Source organism: Hylobates moloch, unplaced genomic scaffold, assembly GCF_009828535.3.
Source record: "Hylobates moloch isolate HMO894 unplaced genomic scaffold, HMol_V3 SCAFFOLD_17, whole genome shotgun sequence".
Taxonomy (NCBI): domain Eukaryota; kingdom Metazoa; phylum Chordata; class Mammalia; order Primates; family Hylobatidae; genus Hylobates; species Hylobates moloch.
In genome coordinates, this window is record NW_026652292.1 from 51,284,334 (window position 1) to 51,301,026 (window position 16,693).

Sequence of the window (16,693 nt, forward strand, 5' to 3'; positions counted from 1 at the left end):
CGGGATCATAGGCGTGAGCCACTGCGCCTGGCCAGAAATTTTCTTTTTTTTTTTTTTTTTTGGAGATGAAGTCTCACTCTGTCACCCAGGCTGGAGTGTAGTGGCGCAGTCTTGGCTCACTGCGACCTCCACCTCCTGGATTCAAGCAATTTTTCTGCTTCAGCCTCCCAAGTAGCTAGAACTACAGGTGTGTGCCACCACACCAGCTAATTTTTGTGTTTTTGTAGAGATGAGGTTTCACCATATTGGTCAGGCTGGCCCTGATCTCCTGACCTCATGATCCACCCACCTCGGCCTCCCAAAGTGTTGGGATTACAGGTGTGAGTCACCATGCCCGGCCTCAGCTGTCATTTTGACTGTCCTTCAGTTGAATGGTCAAAATCCTGAAAGTGCTAACTATTTTTATTTCATGTGGAACTGCAGCTTCCACCTTGCTACAAGATTCTAAACATAGCTCTCATTAACTGCTAATATTCCCTGTGAGTGATTTGACATTCCACCTGCATTTTCCTGAGACCTGGTGAGGATCATCCTGTTAAGGTTTTATATCACTACAGTTTCAACGAACTAACTGGTAAGAGAAGACATAGCGGTGCCAAACCTGAGAGCAATCAAACACATTGCTGAGCTACAGGGTGATAGAATCAGCTCTCCTTAGGCGCCTTGCATTGTGGAGTCTGATCTGGATTGCTGCACTAAGTTCAGCCCTGGGTTTTATTTGATAAAGAAGGCCTAGCACCCTTGTGCTTCTCTGTGGCCCTGCATTCTAACTCCAGGTGCTCAATTTATCAGTCTTTTATTTTTCCTTGCATGATTCTCCACACCTTTCACTTGCTTTATTTTTCACTTCCCAGATGATCATTTCCTGCTCTGTTCACAACTCTGCAGTAATATCTCAAAAGAGCTTACCTCCTAACCTCACCCCAGTCATCTATAGGTGCTCTTTTGTCAATCTGAGTACAGAATCCCCCCCAGAGTGGTACTTTACACTTGCACCACCTCCAGAAAGCTTGTCCAGTTGTATTACTTGGTATTTACTATCATTCTATGATCATTAATTAGTGAAAACCATTTTTGAGGCCCTAGTATATGCCAACTACAGTTTACACTTTAGGTTTGTTAACTTCATTTCATCTTCAGCTCTTTTAGGTAGATTTCTGATGTGTTAAGCTTCTAGAGCCATTTTAATACCACAGCCATAACTTCTAACATGTGGCAAGTGCTAACCTTTGCGGAATTCCTCTTACTAGGTTTTTACTCAAAACATTAGGTCAATAAGGATTATTTTTAGCTTGATTCCTACCTATATGGCTTATTTACTGGCTCAAGGATACTTTATTCCACCAAAACAGAGAGAGGATATGCAAAATTCTACTGGCCTCAGTTTTAGCTGGGAGTTGATGCTGAGGGTTTTAACTTGTAAAGTTAACGTTAGAATTTTTAGATCGGATTTTTGTGGTAAGTGTATTCCCTCAGCTATTTGCATGTATGTGGGTTTCAGTAAGTATTCCTGTTTATGTTTTGGGCTGCATTTGGACTTGTTACTCCTTTTGCAAAAATTGCTTGAATTCACCCAATAAAACCAATAAAAATCAGCCATTTGCACTGTGGTCAGGAAACAGTCAACAGTATTAGCTGGACATTAGTGTTGGGTCTCTGAGTTTCGGATGAAGGAATGATGATTTCAGTAGTTTAGTTCACTTGTTTTTCCTCTTTGTGTTAAGGCTATCATTCAAAGGGCAAACAGTTCCCAGTGTTTTGAATTGAAAATATGTTCTGAATAGATTTGCTGATTCTTGAGTATGTTTTGCTTACACTTAAGGCCAAATTCTTCTTTGAAGATGAGCTTGTCAATAAACATTAGTGAAAAAATAACCCCAAATTTGTGACTTCTGGGGAATTTGAATTTAAAGAGAATATCTGTAGGATAATAGACTGTGGGTTTCTAGTTGTTGGATTAACATGTTTTGTTTAGCATGCTTAGTGTGGGAGTGTTCCAGGATCTTAGAATTTGTTTTTCTTAAAGCAAAGAATTGACTGAGTTTTTGTGCTCATTTGTATATTGAGAAGGTTTCCTCCCATCGTGTGGGTTCGTATCTCAAAATTAACCCCTAAGTATATATCCTCAAGTGTGTATCCTCATGTGTTAAACAGCTATATCTTAGTTCAATATGAATTCTTTTTAGTAACAAGTGAATTTTTCTCAAAATAACATGAAATTTTTCAGAAGCCAAGTGCTTGCAGTGATAGCAATTCATCTTGGTACATAGAATGAAGTCCAGGAGGCTCTTCCAGTGACCTGGGTCTTTCAAAAGTCTGTGAGAGCAGCCCAAGAAATACAGAGGACTCAGGGCTAGGAAAGGGAAGCTTCCCGAAGGTGTAGCAGGCAGCTTGTAAATAATTCTTTGGCCAGTTGCAGTGGTTCACGCCTGTAATCTTAGCACTTTGGGAGGCCAAGGCAGGCTGATCACTAGGTCAGGAGTTCAAGACCAGCCTGGCCAACATAGTGAAACCCCATCTCTACTAAAAATACAAAAATTAGCTGCGCGTGGGGGCGCACACCTATAGTCCCAGCTACTCAAGAGGCCGAGGCAGGAGAATCGCTTGAACCCGGGAGGTGGAGGTTGTGGTGAGCCGAGATCATGCCAAGCACTCCAGCCTGGGCAACAGAGCAAGACTCTGCCTCAAAAAAAAAAAAGATTCTTTAATAGCATATTGTTAAAATTGCTTCAAATAGTATAACAAATTAATAGTCTCTGTATGAATTGTAATAATCACTTAGCTCTTTTAGCATTGTTACCTTTATAAAATATGTATGTAGTAAAGGAATTTAGGAATATATCTTTCTTTCTCTTTTAGGTGTAAAATTGTTGAAAAGGAGACAGTCATCTTACTACTGATCAGGCTGATTAAAAATGTAGAATGGGCCGGGCGTGGTGGTTCACGCCTGTAATCCCAGCACTTTGGGAGGCTGAGGCAGGCAGATCACGAGGTCTAGAGTTCAAGACCATCCTAACCAACATGGTGAAGCCCCATCTCTACTAAAAATACAAAAAATGAGCTGGGCGTGGTGGCACGCACCTGTAGTCCCAGCTACTCAGGAGGCTGAGACAGGAGTATTGCTTGAACCGGGAGGTGGAGCTTGCAGTGAGCCCAGATCACACCACTGCACTCCAGCCTGGCAACAGAGCGAGACTCCATCTCAAATAAATATATAAATAAAAATGTGGAATGAATTAGGCAAGTTGGGCTGCTAATGCCTTGCCACTGAATTGAACAGCCACAGACAAACCAGAATGCACTTCTCAGGGCAAAAGAACAAATATTGATGAAGCCAAGCCCAACATGCTCGTTCCTTTTCCCTAATATCATCTGTTAGATGAGTTTCTCCTCCTCCCAAAGAGGAGTAGGTGAGAGGAGGTGAGAAAGAGGCCATGTCCCACTCTCCTGTGCTTCCAGGGATCAGAATTTCCTTCCCTATTAGGGAAATGTGATGGGGGAATTCCTCATGTCTTTAAAAAACAAAACAAAACAAAAAAAAACGCTAATTTTTCCTCCTAGTTTGGTTGGGGTGTTTTTAGTATGCTAAAATGTGTATGTTTACCCAGCTCAGGAGTCAGAAGTTATTTTGCTGCTTATAAATTCATTTTGCCATAGTATCATAAGATAGCTTTTAGTGTTGTAAGCAAATAGGGCATTGGGTAGCAGCACTAAGTCATTGAAAACAAAAACTTCTTTATTGGTGTTTGGTTTTTATATAGTTTAGGGAAAGGCTCTTTAAACCAAGTTTCAGGTGAAAAAATGAAAAAACTTTTTAAGGATTTTAGGTAACATGCCAAGCACAGTGACTCGTGCCTGTAATCCCAGTAGTGAATCTGAGAAGCGCAGGCTTCCCAGATCGCTTGAGCTCAGGAGTTGAAGACCAGCCTGGGCAACATAATGAGACCCCGTCTGTACAAATAATTTAAAAATTAGCCAACCATGGTGGTGTGCGCCTATAGTTCTAGCTATTTGGGAGGCTCAGGCTGGACGCTGAGCCTGGAGGACCACTTGAACCCAGGAGCTGGGGCTGAGTAAGCCATGATCGTGCCACTGTACTTCAGCCTGAGTGACAGAGTGAGACCCTGATGCTTACGTTTTTTTTTTTTTTTTTTTTTTTTTTAAAGATTTTAGATGACAGCTATGGAAATGAAATCATTTTAGTTTGGTTTATATCTTCTCCACATCTTTTCTAACTTTGCGTTCTATTCTTAACCCTAAGGTAAAAACGCATTTGCAAAGGGAGAAAATGAAGGCCAAACAGAAGCAGGCTCCAGCTTCTGCAAAAACTTGGATTCACAAATGTCCCTGAACAGAAAATGAAGCTCACTTCAGAACACACACTCTCTGCCTTGAAAACTAAAGAAACTATTACTTCCTTTTCACATGACCACAAGTCCTCTGATGGAAATGTACAGCAGAAACTCTTGAGAGAGAGGCTAAAAGCAACTCTGTTCTCCCCCTTCCCCTAGACTTTTCTTATGAAAAGTCAATAATTAAGCAAATTGCTTAACACTTGGTTCCAGTTCCTGCCTATCTGAAGTTTAAATGCGTAACACACCATTAATTTCCACGCTGCAGTTTTTATTTTAAAGAAAGTAACAAGATGTCTTTACACTGACACTGAAAATTCATCCATTTTAGAACCAGGAATTCCCATGTTACACAGGAAAAAATAGAAGTCTACTGAATTAATTTTTTAAAAGAAAAGAGATCAAATATTTCTTTGTTTTTCCTTTTGGAAACTTTTATGTATAATTCTTTCTGCCTGCCTACTTTTCTGCAAAAATGAGATGTACAGATTTCGGTTCCCTGCTATGAAAAGTGATGTGGTGGCAATTTTATAAATGTTGCTTTCTGATTTTTATCAGAGTGAGAAAATTAAAATTATTGATTTGCAAGTAGTAAACAGTTCATATTTTGATTTCCCCTCATTTTAGTTTAATATAATTTGCAATAAATGTACATATTGTTGTTTGTTTCATAAAGCATATCACTTTAAAATGGTTTTTACTCCTGTGATTATGTTGGAATATTTGGAATTTTAAAGGAGTAAAGACTGTCAAGCATTTGGTTTTATAATGTTTGTCACCAGATTTTTATTAATGTAAAAAAAAATCAATTTTTAAAAAATAGTTGGACTTTGGCAGCTTTGTAAGGAAAGTTGGAGGTGTTTTAGGATTGCTATCAATTTTCAGCATTGTGCTATTGGGAAATAAGTGTTTTGCTTTTGTCTGATGGTCTGAGCTCATTTTATGTTTATTTTAGAAAACTTGCATCAATATATTATGTTTCTTGGCATTGTTCAGCATAGATAATGTGTGCACTTTTTGTGTACACATAATCATATTTAAGTTTTTTGCATAAAATAAATGCTTCTAGATGTCATGGCAGTCTTTTTAATCTTTTTATCATATGCTTTCTTGTGAATTTTTTCATGTTAAAGAGCTAAAGTCATAACACGATTACAGTCAACTCTCCATTATCTATATAAAATAGTGACTATGCCTCAGGTTTTTAATTTTGTGATAACAAAATAACGAAGGCATGTAAGACCTGATTCTGGAGGAACATGAAATTTGTCTTATGTCCAGAGTTCTATCCTGCCCCCACTGTCCACTGTAGGGTCATCTGCAAAGCCCTAGCAGAATGTGCTCACTCTATTTCCTTACACATTCCTAGCATGGGTCGGAGGAAACAACATTTGTGTTATAACTTGGTCTTGATAGGCTGTAGTGTACATGGGATGTAAAACAAACAATGAAGTGTATCAAAGGTGGATGACTCTGTTAGAGTGAAGTTTGAGAGTAAATGTCACTTATGTTTCTCATAGATAATCAAGAGTTGGCTGTGTATTGACTGACTGAAAGATGGGTAATTATTTTAAATATGCATATACACACATTTAGGTCTCAGAAGATGCTTAGGGAACAATGGATACCAATGATAGAAAACGATACCTTTACAGGGGCAGAAAAAGCCCCACTCTTCCTTATTCCCTCTTAAGAACCCTTTAGAAAGTATAAAATATTGCCTCCAACATACTGAAAAAGAGTATCTATGCATAAGTATCAGAGAAGTCCCTCAAGCAATCAGTAGGTGTGTTCCATTTAGAGAGAGTTTAAAGTTCTCTTAGCATCAGACAACTTGATTCCTAAGGTTTCCAGTGTGTCACCAACAAAAAGTGCATTGATAGGGACCTTTGTCTCTTCCTCCCTTTGATTAATTGCCCAGCATCACAGTTTACTAGATTACCAAGTGTTACATCATATTAAACAAAATGTAGCAGAACCATCTGCGTCAATATATTCTTGTTTAGATTTTTGCAGGAGAGAAGTTAAAAGAATTTGCTCCTTGTATGATGTAAGTGGCCCACCCCAATTTTGTAACGTGATGCAAGTGTCTGGCACTAAGGGAAGCAGGAGTAGGGTTGTGGAAAGACCAAGCTGATGGGGAGGGACTTGTTTACAGGAATTTTTTTAGTTTTCCTTTTTGATGGAAAACATAAAAATCCCTTAGGAATTTGGTATTCACATCTCAGAGAACTACAACACAAAAGTGCAGACTTATATTTGAGAATTAATGTTAACCCTTTGTGTCTAGTTTGAAGCTTCTTGTATTTGTCTAAACCTACAAGCCAGAATTTTGTATCTCCTTTGATAAAAAGTGTGTATAATGTAAAGTAGTTTTGCATATTCTTGTGCTGCACATGGGCTGAATTTTTAAATTTTTTTTAAAAACTTGAAGCAGAACCTTGTAATTTGTGTAAATGACAAGTGTAAAATCCTACCATAAAATGCTAAAAATATGCACTGTTTCAAATAAAACCAAGAAATGCAGCATTATATAGTAGTGTGGAGCCCTGAATATTCATGTACCCCTGGTATGTCACAGTTGATAAAATGTCTCTGCATATTTTCTGTTGAGATGCTGGAGTCTGAATATCCTAATTAGAAATCAAAAGCCACCTTCAAACTTCCTGGCTGGGTACTCTGAGGTAGCTTACAGTGGCTAAGGAAGAACATAGTGGATGATAAATTCTGAGGCACATTCAGAATTTCCAAACAAGAGGTTCGTTTTAGGGGGTGGCTTTTTTTTTTTTGAAATGAGATCTTACCCTTTTGCCCAGGCTGGAGTGCAATGACGTGATGGCTCACTGTAGCAATCCTGCCCCAGGCTCCTAAAAAAGTTCTGGGATTACAGGCCTGAGCCACCAGGCCTGGCCAAGATGTTATTTTTTTAACCTAAGAATTTAATAGCAGCCTTTGATTCATATTAGTCTATGGTTCATCCATTCATTGCAAGTTCTGCACTCACATATTTAGTTCTATAACAAATTCAAGAGAGCAAGCAGATTACATAAATGTATCTGGAATAAGAGGTGACCAGAATGAGAGGTAAGAAAAGTTATCATGGCTGGGCGCAGTGAGTCACACCTTTAATCCCAGCACTCTGGGAGGGTGGCTGAGGCAGGTAGGTCACTTGACCCCAAGAATTCAAGACTGGTCTGGGCAACATGGTGAACCCTGTCTCTACCAAAAATACAAAAACCAGCTGAGTGTGGTGGTGCACACCTGTAGTCCCAGTTAGGAGACTGAGGTGGGAGAATCAGTTGAGCCTGGGAGTCGTAGGTTGCAGTGAGCCAAGATCACGCCACTGCACTCTAGGCTGGGCAACAGAGCAAAACTGTGTTTCAAAAATAAATAGGCCAGGCGTGGTGGCTCACGCCTGTAATCCCAACACTTTGGGACGCCGAGGCGAGTGGATCACCTGAGGTCAGGAGTTCGAGACCAGCCTGACCAAAATGGAGAAACCCCGTCTTGAATAAAAATACAAAAAAATTAGCCAGACGTGGTGGCACGTGCCTGTAATCCCAGCTACTCGGGAGGCTGAGGCAGGAGAATCACTTGAACCTGGGAGGCAGAGGTTGTGGTGAGCCGAGATTGCGCCATTGCACTCCAGCCTGGGCAATAAGAACGAAACTGTCTCAAAAATAAATAGGCTGGGTGCGGTGGCTCACGCCTGTGATCCCAGCACTTTGGGAGGCCGAGGCAGGCAGATCACCTGAGGTCAGGAGTTTGAGACCAGCCTGGCCAACATAGTGAAACCCCATCTCTACTAAAGATACAAAAAATTAGCCGGGCGTAGTGGCGCACGCCTGTAGTCCCAGCTTCGTGGGAGGCTGAGGCAGGAGAATCACTTGAACCAGGGAGGTGGAGGTTGCAGTGAGCCAAGATTGTGCCACTACACTCCAGCCTGGGCAACAGCGTGAGACTCCGTCTCAAAATAAGTAAATAAAAGCCTGAAACGTGTACATTTGCACCACTGCACTCCAACCTGAGTGACAGACTGAGACCCTGTCTCAAAAAAAAGGGAAAAGCTATCATGCCTAGTTTTGTATTTTACCCATAATGGGTTGACCTTCCACCCCCAATACTTGCACTGACAAGACTTTTTGTCTTTGCTACTCACATAAACTGCCCTGCTCTGACAAGCAGCTTTGTAGCCTGCTTAGGTAACGGTGACAGCATTTCCTACAAGGAGTTCACTGTAAGCCAGCAAGGTAGGGAGGATGGAAATGAGAGTGCCGAATCAAGTGCCTTTCTACTGTAAACCACACCTTCAAGTTTTCACTCCCATGAGAGTAATAACCTTCATTTATTTCACTATTGTATCTTATTTCAAAGTCTTAGCAGGGCAACATAGAACCCATCTCTACCAAAAAATTAAAAAAATAAGCCAGGCATGGTGGTGCGTGCCTGTTTTCCCAGCTTCTCAGGAGGCTGAGGTGGGACGATTGCTTGAGTCCAGGAGGCAGAGGCTGCAGTAAACAGATCACACCACTGCACTCCAGCCTGGGTGACCGAGACCTTGTGTCAAAGAAAAAAAGCCTAACAGGAACATGTACAGGTCTCATTTCTAAGGAACCTGGGCCAGGCTGCTGGTCAGTACTTCAGTTTTGGGGTATTTCTCAAATGTTTCTTTATCAATACTGATTGCGAACTTATCTCCCCTCATTCTCTGGTTACTCGTGTTCTTGAACAAGGACCATGTCATTCTGAATAAAACCTGTTATTTTTAGTAAACGGCACTACATCCATTCTTCTTGAAGAAGCTTGAATAGTGACATGGTTTGGCTCTTTGTCCTCACCCAAATCTCATCTCAAAATTTCATCCCCACATGTCGAGGGAGGGACCTAGTGGGAGGTGATTGAATCGAGGGTGGTTTCCCCCAAGCTGTTCTCTTGATAGTGAAGTTCTCACGAGGTCTGATGGTTTAAAGGTGTGGCCCCTTCCTTGCTCTGGCTCTCCCCTGCCACCATGTAAGATGTGCCTTGCTTCCCTTTCCCCTTCCACCATGATTAAGTTTCCTGAGGCCTCGCCAGCCATCCGGAACTGAGTCAATTAAACCTCTTTCCTTTCTAAATTACCCAGTCTCAGGCAGGTTTTTGTTTTCTTTTGTTTTGTTTTTTTGTTTTTGAGACAGAGTTTTGCTCTTCTTGTCCAGGCTGGAGTGCAGTGGTGCAATCTCGGCTCACGGCAACCTCCGCCTCCTGGGTTCAAGTGATTCTCCTGCCTCAGCCTCCCGAGTAGTAGTATTTTTAGTAGAGACAGGGTTTCACCATATTGGTCATGGATGCCATAGAAGCAGAAAATCCTCACCTTTCCTACACAGTGAAGTGCAATTCTGAGAACTGTTATGAGCATGTAGGTGTCTAAAGAAGTGACTGGGCCAGGTGCAGTGGCTCACACCTGTAATCCCAGCACTTTAGGAGGTCGAGGTGGGTTGATCACCTAAGGTCGGGAGTTCAACACCAGCCTGACCAACATGGAGAAACCCCATCTCTACTGAAAATACAAAATTAGCCAGATGTGATGGCGCATGCCTGTAATTCCAGCTACTTGGGAGGCTGAGAGGAGAGTCGCTTGCACCCAGGAGGCAGAGGTTGTGGTGAGCCAAGATCGCGCCACTGCAATCCAACCTGGGCAACAAGAGCAAAACTCCATTTCAAAAAAAAAAAAGTGACTGGCCTGAGCAAACCGCCCTACCTCAGGGGACGAGGAGCTGGGCCTGAAGCTGGAGGTGGCTCTCCAGGCTGAGGGCTGGGGAAAGACAAGAAGGCCACCATTTCAGCGATTGCCAACACTGCGTAAACTTCCCTGCTCTGGGGAAGAGCTGGTCCCAGCCCTGAAACCTCTCTATCCACTGTAGTCCTGAGGGACATGGGACACACCCCACTCAAAGCACAAATTCTGGTGTCAGTAATTCCTGTGGCTTCTTTGGACAAATTTTGTGCCACCTTAGGAGCTTAGTGGACTTCTCCAAAGCAAGGCAGCCCATGAAGCACCCATTTTTCAGAGCCTTTTTGAAGAGATCCACCCTGGTGGCCTCCCAACCCCTACCCCAAGAAAACCCTGGCAGTTTAGCCTTCTGGATGCATCTGGCATGTCCCCTCCAAGAGGAAGGTCAACCGCAGGCACTGAAGGAAGCTGTCCCTTTGCAACCCACCTCAGGCTAAAAGCTGAAAAGCAAAATACTGGTTACCCCAAAACTGCCTTACTTTTAGATGTAGGCCAGACCCAGGGACTAAAGTCTCTGCATTTTTTGACCATTTGGCAGCTTGGCTGCCCGTGGAAGCTTATAATTATGAGCACAGGATCTGTCTTTTTAGAAGCCGTGGCTCATTAGGGATATTAAAAGTAGACTGGTTCTCATTTTCTTCTCTCTACATGTACACAGCTTGGAGGTTGTCTTAATGACAAGGCATCCACACAGCATGGTAGTCTAACATTTCTCAGTCACCACAGCTATTCAAAGGAAAACATTCACAAAGATGTTATAAACTCCGGCGAGGCACCAACTAAATTTTCCTTAGTTTCCTTGCCTGTAAAATGGGGACTTTCAGATTAAGTAGGCTGGTCACGGTGGCTCCTGCATGTAATCTCAGCACTTGGGTAGTCCAAGGCGGGAGGACTGCTTGAGTCCAGGAGTTCAAGACCAGCCAGGGCAACATGGCGAGACTCCATCTCTTTAAAAAAAAAAAAAAAAATATATATATATATATATATATGGCTGGGCATGGTGACAGGCGTGCACTTGTAGTTCCAGTTATTTGGGAGACTGAGGTGGGAGGATCACCTGAGCCCAGGAGCTACAGGCTACAGTGAGCCATGATCACACCACTGGGTGACAGAGGGAGATTGTCTAAAATATATATATAAAAGTCAAATATTACATCATCTCCAGTCTCACAGTAATTCCACCTTTTCATGGAAACAGTAGAGACGTGTTTGTTGTCTGAAGGCCTTTTTTTTTTTGCCAAGACAGAGTCTTGCTCTGTTGCCCAGGTTGGAGTGCAGTAGCAACATCTCGGCTCACTGCAAGCTCCGCCTCCCAGGTTCAAGCAATTCTCCTGCCTCAGCCCCCCGAGTAACTGGATTACAGTTGTGCGCCACCACACCTGGCTAATTTTTGTATTTTTAGTAGAGAGGGGGTTTCACCATGTTGGCCAGGCTGATCTCGAACTCCTGACCTCGTGATCTGCCTGCTTCAGCCTCCTAAAGTGCTGGGATTGCAGGCGTGAGCCACCACGCCCAGCCTCTGAAGACCTTATTCTTCACTGACCCATGATTTCTATCTTACTGACAATTATTGTGTTTTAAGGGTCACAGTTACCTAGATTTTACAGTTCCTATAGAAGGATGAAAGGAATTACAGATATTCCAGAACAGGTAGAAACAAGAGGAAGCCATTGTGCAGACACATGGCCTGCACCGTCATTTGGCTTTGGGGAGAGCAGGATTCTGACAGCAGAGGAAGAGCAGATCAGGATTTCTGCGTGAGTTCATTTCCATTTTAATGTCCCTGCTTATGATTAATATCATTCAACAATGATAATTCAGCAGAAGCCAAGAAAGGGCTGGCATTGAAACTTGATTCTCTGAAACTCAATCCTCAGATATAAGAGAAACATTTGCTGTGTAAATTCCGGCAAGAATCCTGTAAGGCAAGGGTTGAACACCTTACGGTGTTAGTCAAGTGGCAGCAACCAGGCAGGGGTAGAAATGTGCCTTTAAAATGATGCAAGGCCGGGCATGGTGGTTTACGCCTGTAATCCCAGCACTTTGGGAGGCCAAGGCAGTCAGATCACCTGAGGTCAGGAATTCAAGACCAGCCTGGCCAACATGGCGAAACCCCGTCTCTACTAAAAATACAAAAATTAGCCAGGCGTGGTGGTGCTTGCCTATAATCCCAGCTACTCGGGAGGCTGAGGCACGAGAATCGCCTGGACCTGGGAGATGGAGGTTGCAGTGAGCCGAGATCGTGCCACTGTACTCAAGCCTGGGCAACGGTGTGAGACTCTGTCTCATAAATAAACAAATAAAATGATGCAGAGTCCAACTCAGGAGGCTAAACCTGGGGCTCCTGGACAAAGGAGTTCTTAGGAGGCCCTCCCACCTACCCTGTTACTCAGGAGGGGACTTATATACAAGTTACATACCATAAAATCCACTTGCTTTAAATGTACAATTCAATGATATGTATGACATATACTGAGTTATGTGAGTAGCTGGGACTACGGGTGCCCGCCACCATGCCTGGCTAATTTTTGTATTTTTCCTAGAGACAGGGTTTTGCCATGTTGGCCAGGCTGGTCTCGAACTCCAGGCAAGTGATCACCCACCTTGGCCCCCCAAAGTGCTGGGATTACAGGTGTAAGCCACTGCGCCCAGCCAGCTTTAAAGATCTTTTTGTTTGTTTGTTTGTTTGTTTGTGAGACCGTCTCGCTCTGTTGCCCAGGCTGGAGTGCAGCAGCATGATCTTGGCTCACTGCAAGCTCCGCCTCCCAGGTTCACGCCATCCTCCTGCCTCAGCCTCCTGAGTAGCTGGGACTACAGGCACCCGCCACCACGCCTGGCTAATTTTTTGTATTTTTAGTAGAGACAGGGTTTCACCGTGTTAGCCAGGATGGTCTCGATCTCCTGACCTTGTGATCTGCCCACCTCAGCCTCCGAAAGTGCTGGGATTACAGGCGTGATCCACCGCGCCCGGCCTAAAGATCTTGAGCGTTTCCTCCACACACTCATGGCCACACTCAAGACTGCCCTTATGATAAGGCAAAGACACAAAAGACTGTGTAACCAGAAGCCCGCATGCTCATGATGGATGATTTCTTGCTCTCTGCTTGGGAAGTCTCCCTGGCAGCTGAGTTCGAGTGAGCTCTGGGAAACGCAGGGACAGCCGGCCAGGGCGTCCTCATGATCCGCCTCCACTCGCCTGCTCGCAGCGGCTACCACTGCTCAAGCAGAAGGGGTGTCCCCAGCCAGGACATCCTCAGGCAGCAGCTGGGCGCGCTCGCAGACGCCGCTGTTCCTGCTTGGTACAGCATCTGCTCTCCAGGCTCTGGGCCTGCATCAGGCTTTCTTGAGCCAGGATATATAGTCTCCAGTTTCGGGCCGGGCTCGGTGGCTCACGCCTGTAATCCCAACACTTTAGGAGGCCAAGGCGGGCGGATCACAAGGTTAGGAGATCGAGACCATCCTGGCTAACACGGTGAAACCTCGTCTCAACTAAAAATAGAAAAAATTAGCTGGGCGTGGTGGCAGCGCCTGTAGTCCCAGCTACTCGGGAGGCTGAGGCAGGAGAATGGCGTGAACCCCGGAGGCAGAGTTTGCAGTGAGCCGGGATGGCGCCACTGCACTCCAGCCTGGGCGACAGAGCGAGACTCTGTCTCAAAAAATAAATAAATAAATAAAAATAAATAAATAAATAAATAAATAAAGTCTCCAGTTTCTAGTTACACCACACAGTTCAGCCTCCAAGAGGCCACATCGACAGGAAAACTTTCTCATCTTTTCTTGCCCAGCCAGTACCTGAGCCCCCGTTTTGTATTTGGGGAACCCTCCCCACAACTGCTACCTTATGAGGTAGCATCCATTTTTCTCTGTGGAAACAAAATGCAACACACACTTTCCAGCCTTGCATGTGCAGTAGGGCTCAGACACGACCCGAGCTCCACAAACCAGACACTCACACCACAGTCACAACCACAACCACCCACACACCCACAATCACAACCACACACCCACAACCACACCTACACAACCACCCACACACCCACAATCACAATCACACATCCACAATCACAACCACACATCCACAACCAGACACCCACACAATCACAACCACACTCACAGACACCCACACACAATCACAACCACACTCACACCCACACTCACAGACACCCACACCACAATCACAACTACACACCCACACAGACACCCACACCCATATGGGGGCTCACTCTGTTGCTCGGGCTAAGTGCAGTGGCACAATCACGACTCACTGCAGCCTCCGAGTACCTGGGACAACAGGGTGAGCAGCACCACGCCTGGTTAATTTTTTATTTTTTGTAGAGCCAGGGTCTCACTATGTTGCCCAGGCCTGTCTCAAACTCTTGGATGCAAGCCATCCTACCACTTCGGCCTCCCAAATAGCTCAAAGCAATCACAATACATTAGCATTTTATTACTGTCTTTATATATTTCTGTGATTATAGAATTCATTCATTTTCTGTATCCCACCTTTCCCACCAAAAGACAGAACTTTCCATCTCTCCAACATCTTCCATTTCTCTCTCCCTACAGACTTGTATCCTTCTGTCACAAAATGTGCCTGGCACAAGTTTCTCACACCTGACTCTATTTTGTAATTATTTTAGTTCCCTTTAAACAGTCAGACTGTTCCCCAAAATTTTAGCTCATCACCCTCTAACTTCTACACTAGCTGTTAATCCCATCAGTCGATCAAACCTCCTCAGGGACTGGAAGAGAACAACTAACAAAATGCTCAGGCCGGGCACGGTGGCTCATGTCTGCAATCCTCAAGTGAGTGGATCACCTGAGGTCAGGAGTTCTAGACCAGCCTGGCCAACATGGCGAAACACCGTCTCTACTAAAAATACAAAAGAATTAGCCGGGCATGGTGGTGTGTGCCTGTAATCCCAGCTACTCAGGAGGTTGAGGCAAGAGAATCACTTGAACCCGGGGGGGTGGACGTTGCAGTGAGTGGAGATTGTGCCATTGCACTCCAGCCTGGGCAACAGTGTGAGACTCTTATCTCAAAAAAAAAAAAAAAATGCTCAAACCGTTGGCCACATACAATGTCTAGCTCTAATATGCTCCATCTTTCTGATGCACTTAATGTCATTGATGACACCCTCCTTAGTCCCATTTCCTCTGCTCCTCTTGATTTTTATGACAAATTTTATAAAGTTGGTATTAATTAAGTGCCTGTTACATGCCATGACGTAAAAATATTGTGCATAAGGAGTTTACAATCAACAGACAGCTAACAAAAATATAGAAGGTGAGGCTGGGCGCAGCGGCTCACGCCTGTAATCCCAGCACTTTGGGAGGCCGAGGTGGGCGGATCACGAGGTCAGGAGATCGAGACCAGCCTGGCTAACATGGTGAAAACCCGTCTCTACTAAAAAAATATACAAAAAATTAGCTGGGTGTGGTGGCGTGCACCCGTAATCCCAGCTACTAGGGAGGCTGAGGCAGGAGAATGGGGTGAACCTGGGAGGCAGAGCTTGCAGTGAGCCGAGATCACGCCACTGCACTCCAGCCTGGGCAAAAGTGAGACTCCGTCTCAAAAAAAAAAAAAAAAAGAACTATCAATCTTGCAATACAGATTTATTTGGTTAAATCAATTATTAGTAGTTGTTACCTTGAAAATGTTGTTCATGAAGAGCCAAATTCTTTATTTTAATTATATGTCTTCTCTTAAGAGGATCTATAGAATATGAATTAAGAGTTTATCAAAAGCTCTGGCCGGGTGCAGTGGCTCATGCTTGTAATCCCAGCACTTTGGGAGGCCGAGGTGGGTGGATCATCTGAGGTCAGGAGTTTGAGACCAGCCTGGCCAACGTGGTGAAACCCTGTCTCTACTAAAAATACAAAAAATTAGCCAGGCCTGGTGCCGCATGCCTGTAATCCCAGGGAGGATCCTGGCTGGGGAGGCTGAGGCAGGAGAAACACTTCCTGTGGAGGTTGCAGTGAGCCGAGATTGCGCCAAAACAAGAGTGAAACTCCGTCTCAAAAAAAAAAAAAAAGAGTATCAGCTCTTGGAGCCCTGCTAGGGTCAAACCCTAGGAAGTGCTTGGGCACCTCCTAGCTGTATTAATTCTGAGCAAGTTATTTAATCTTTCTGCCCCTGTTTCTTCATTGCAAAATGTGGATAAGACCTACAGGGCTCTCGTAAGGATTAAATGAGTTAATACATGTAAAAGGACTTAGAACAACTGGCACTTAGTATACACTCAAAAGTGTCACCTTTTACTCTTACTGCAGAGTTTCGTCCTAGAGTTTATAATTGTCTTTCTCTTAGGCATTTCCAATAGTTCCATTCATGTAGGTCATGAACTGCACACTTCCAGGGGTCTCATTCAAATGGAAAGAATAAACAGGGTTCTGCAATAAGGCAGTCTGTCTCCATATCAAGTACTTCATCAAGTCCCCCTTTCCCAGAACCGCCTGTCCTGAAGCCCTTGTCCAGCTCTAATAAAGACAGACTCTTTTAGTGCTGTCTTCACGAGTCTTTCCAGTGTGGTGCCCCTGAGTTAGATCCACTGTTTCTTTGACTCCAAGT

The 16,693-nt window shown here is 44.0% G+C and overlaps 1 protein-coding gene across 2 annotated transcripts in view; it reads left to right on the forward strand.

The window, feature by feature from the left end:
- Positions 1–6,884, forward strand: part of PDS5A (PDS5 cohesin associated factor A) — a 170,916-nt gene extending 164,032 nt beyond the window's left edge. For both annotated transcript variants that reach the window (XM_032136154.2, XM_032136155.2), the window contains exon 33: positions 4,262–6,884. In XM_032136154.2, coding sequence (XP_031992045.1) covers positions 4,262–4,265 — 4 coding nt within the window. In that variant the 3' untranslated portion in view covers positions 4,266–6,884. The remainder of the gene's footprint in view (positions 1–4,261) is intronic.
- The last annotated feature ends 9,809 nt before the right edge of the window (positions 6,885–16,693 follow it).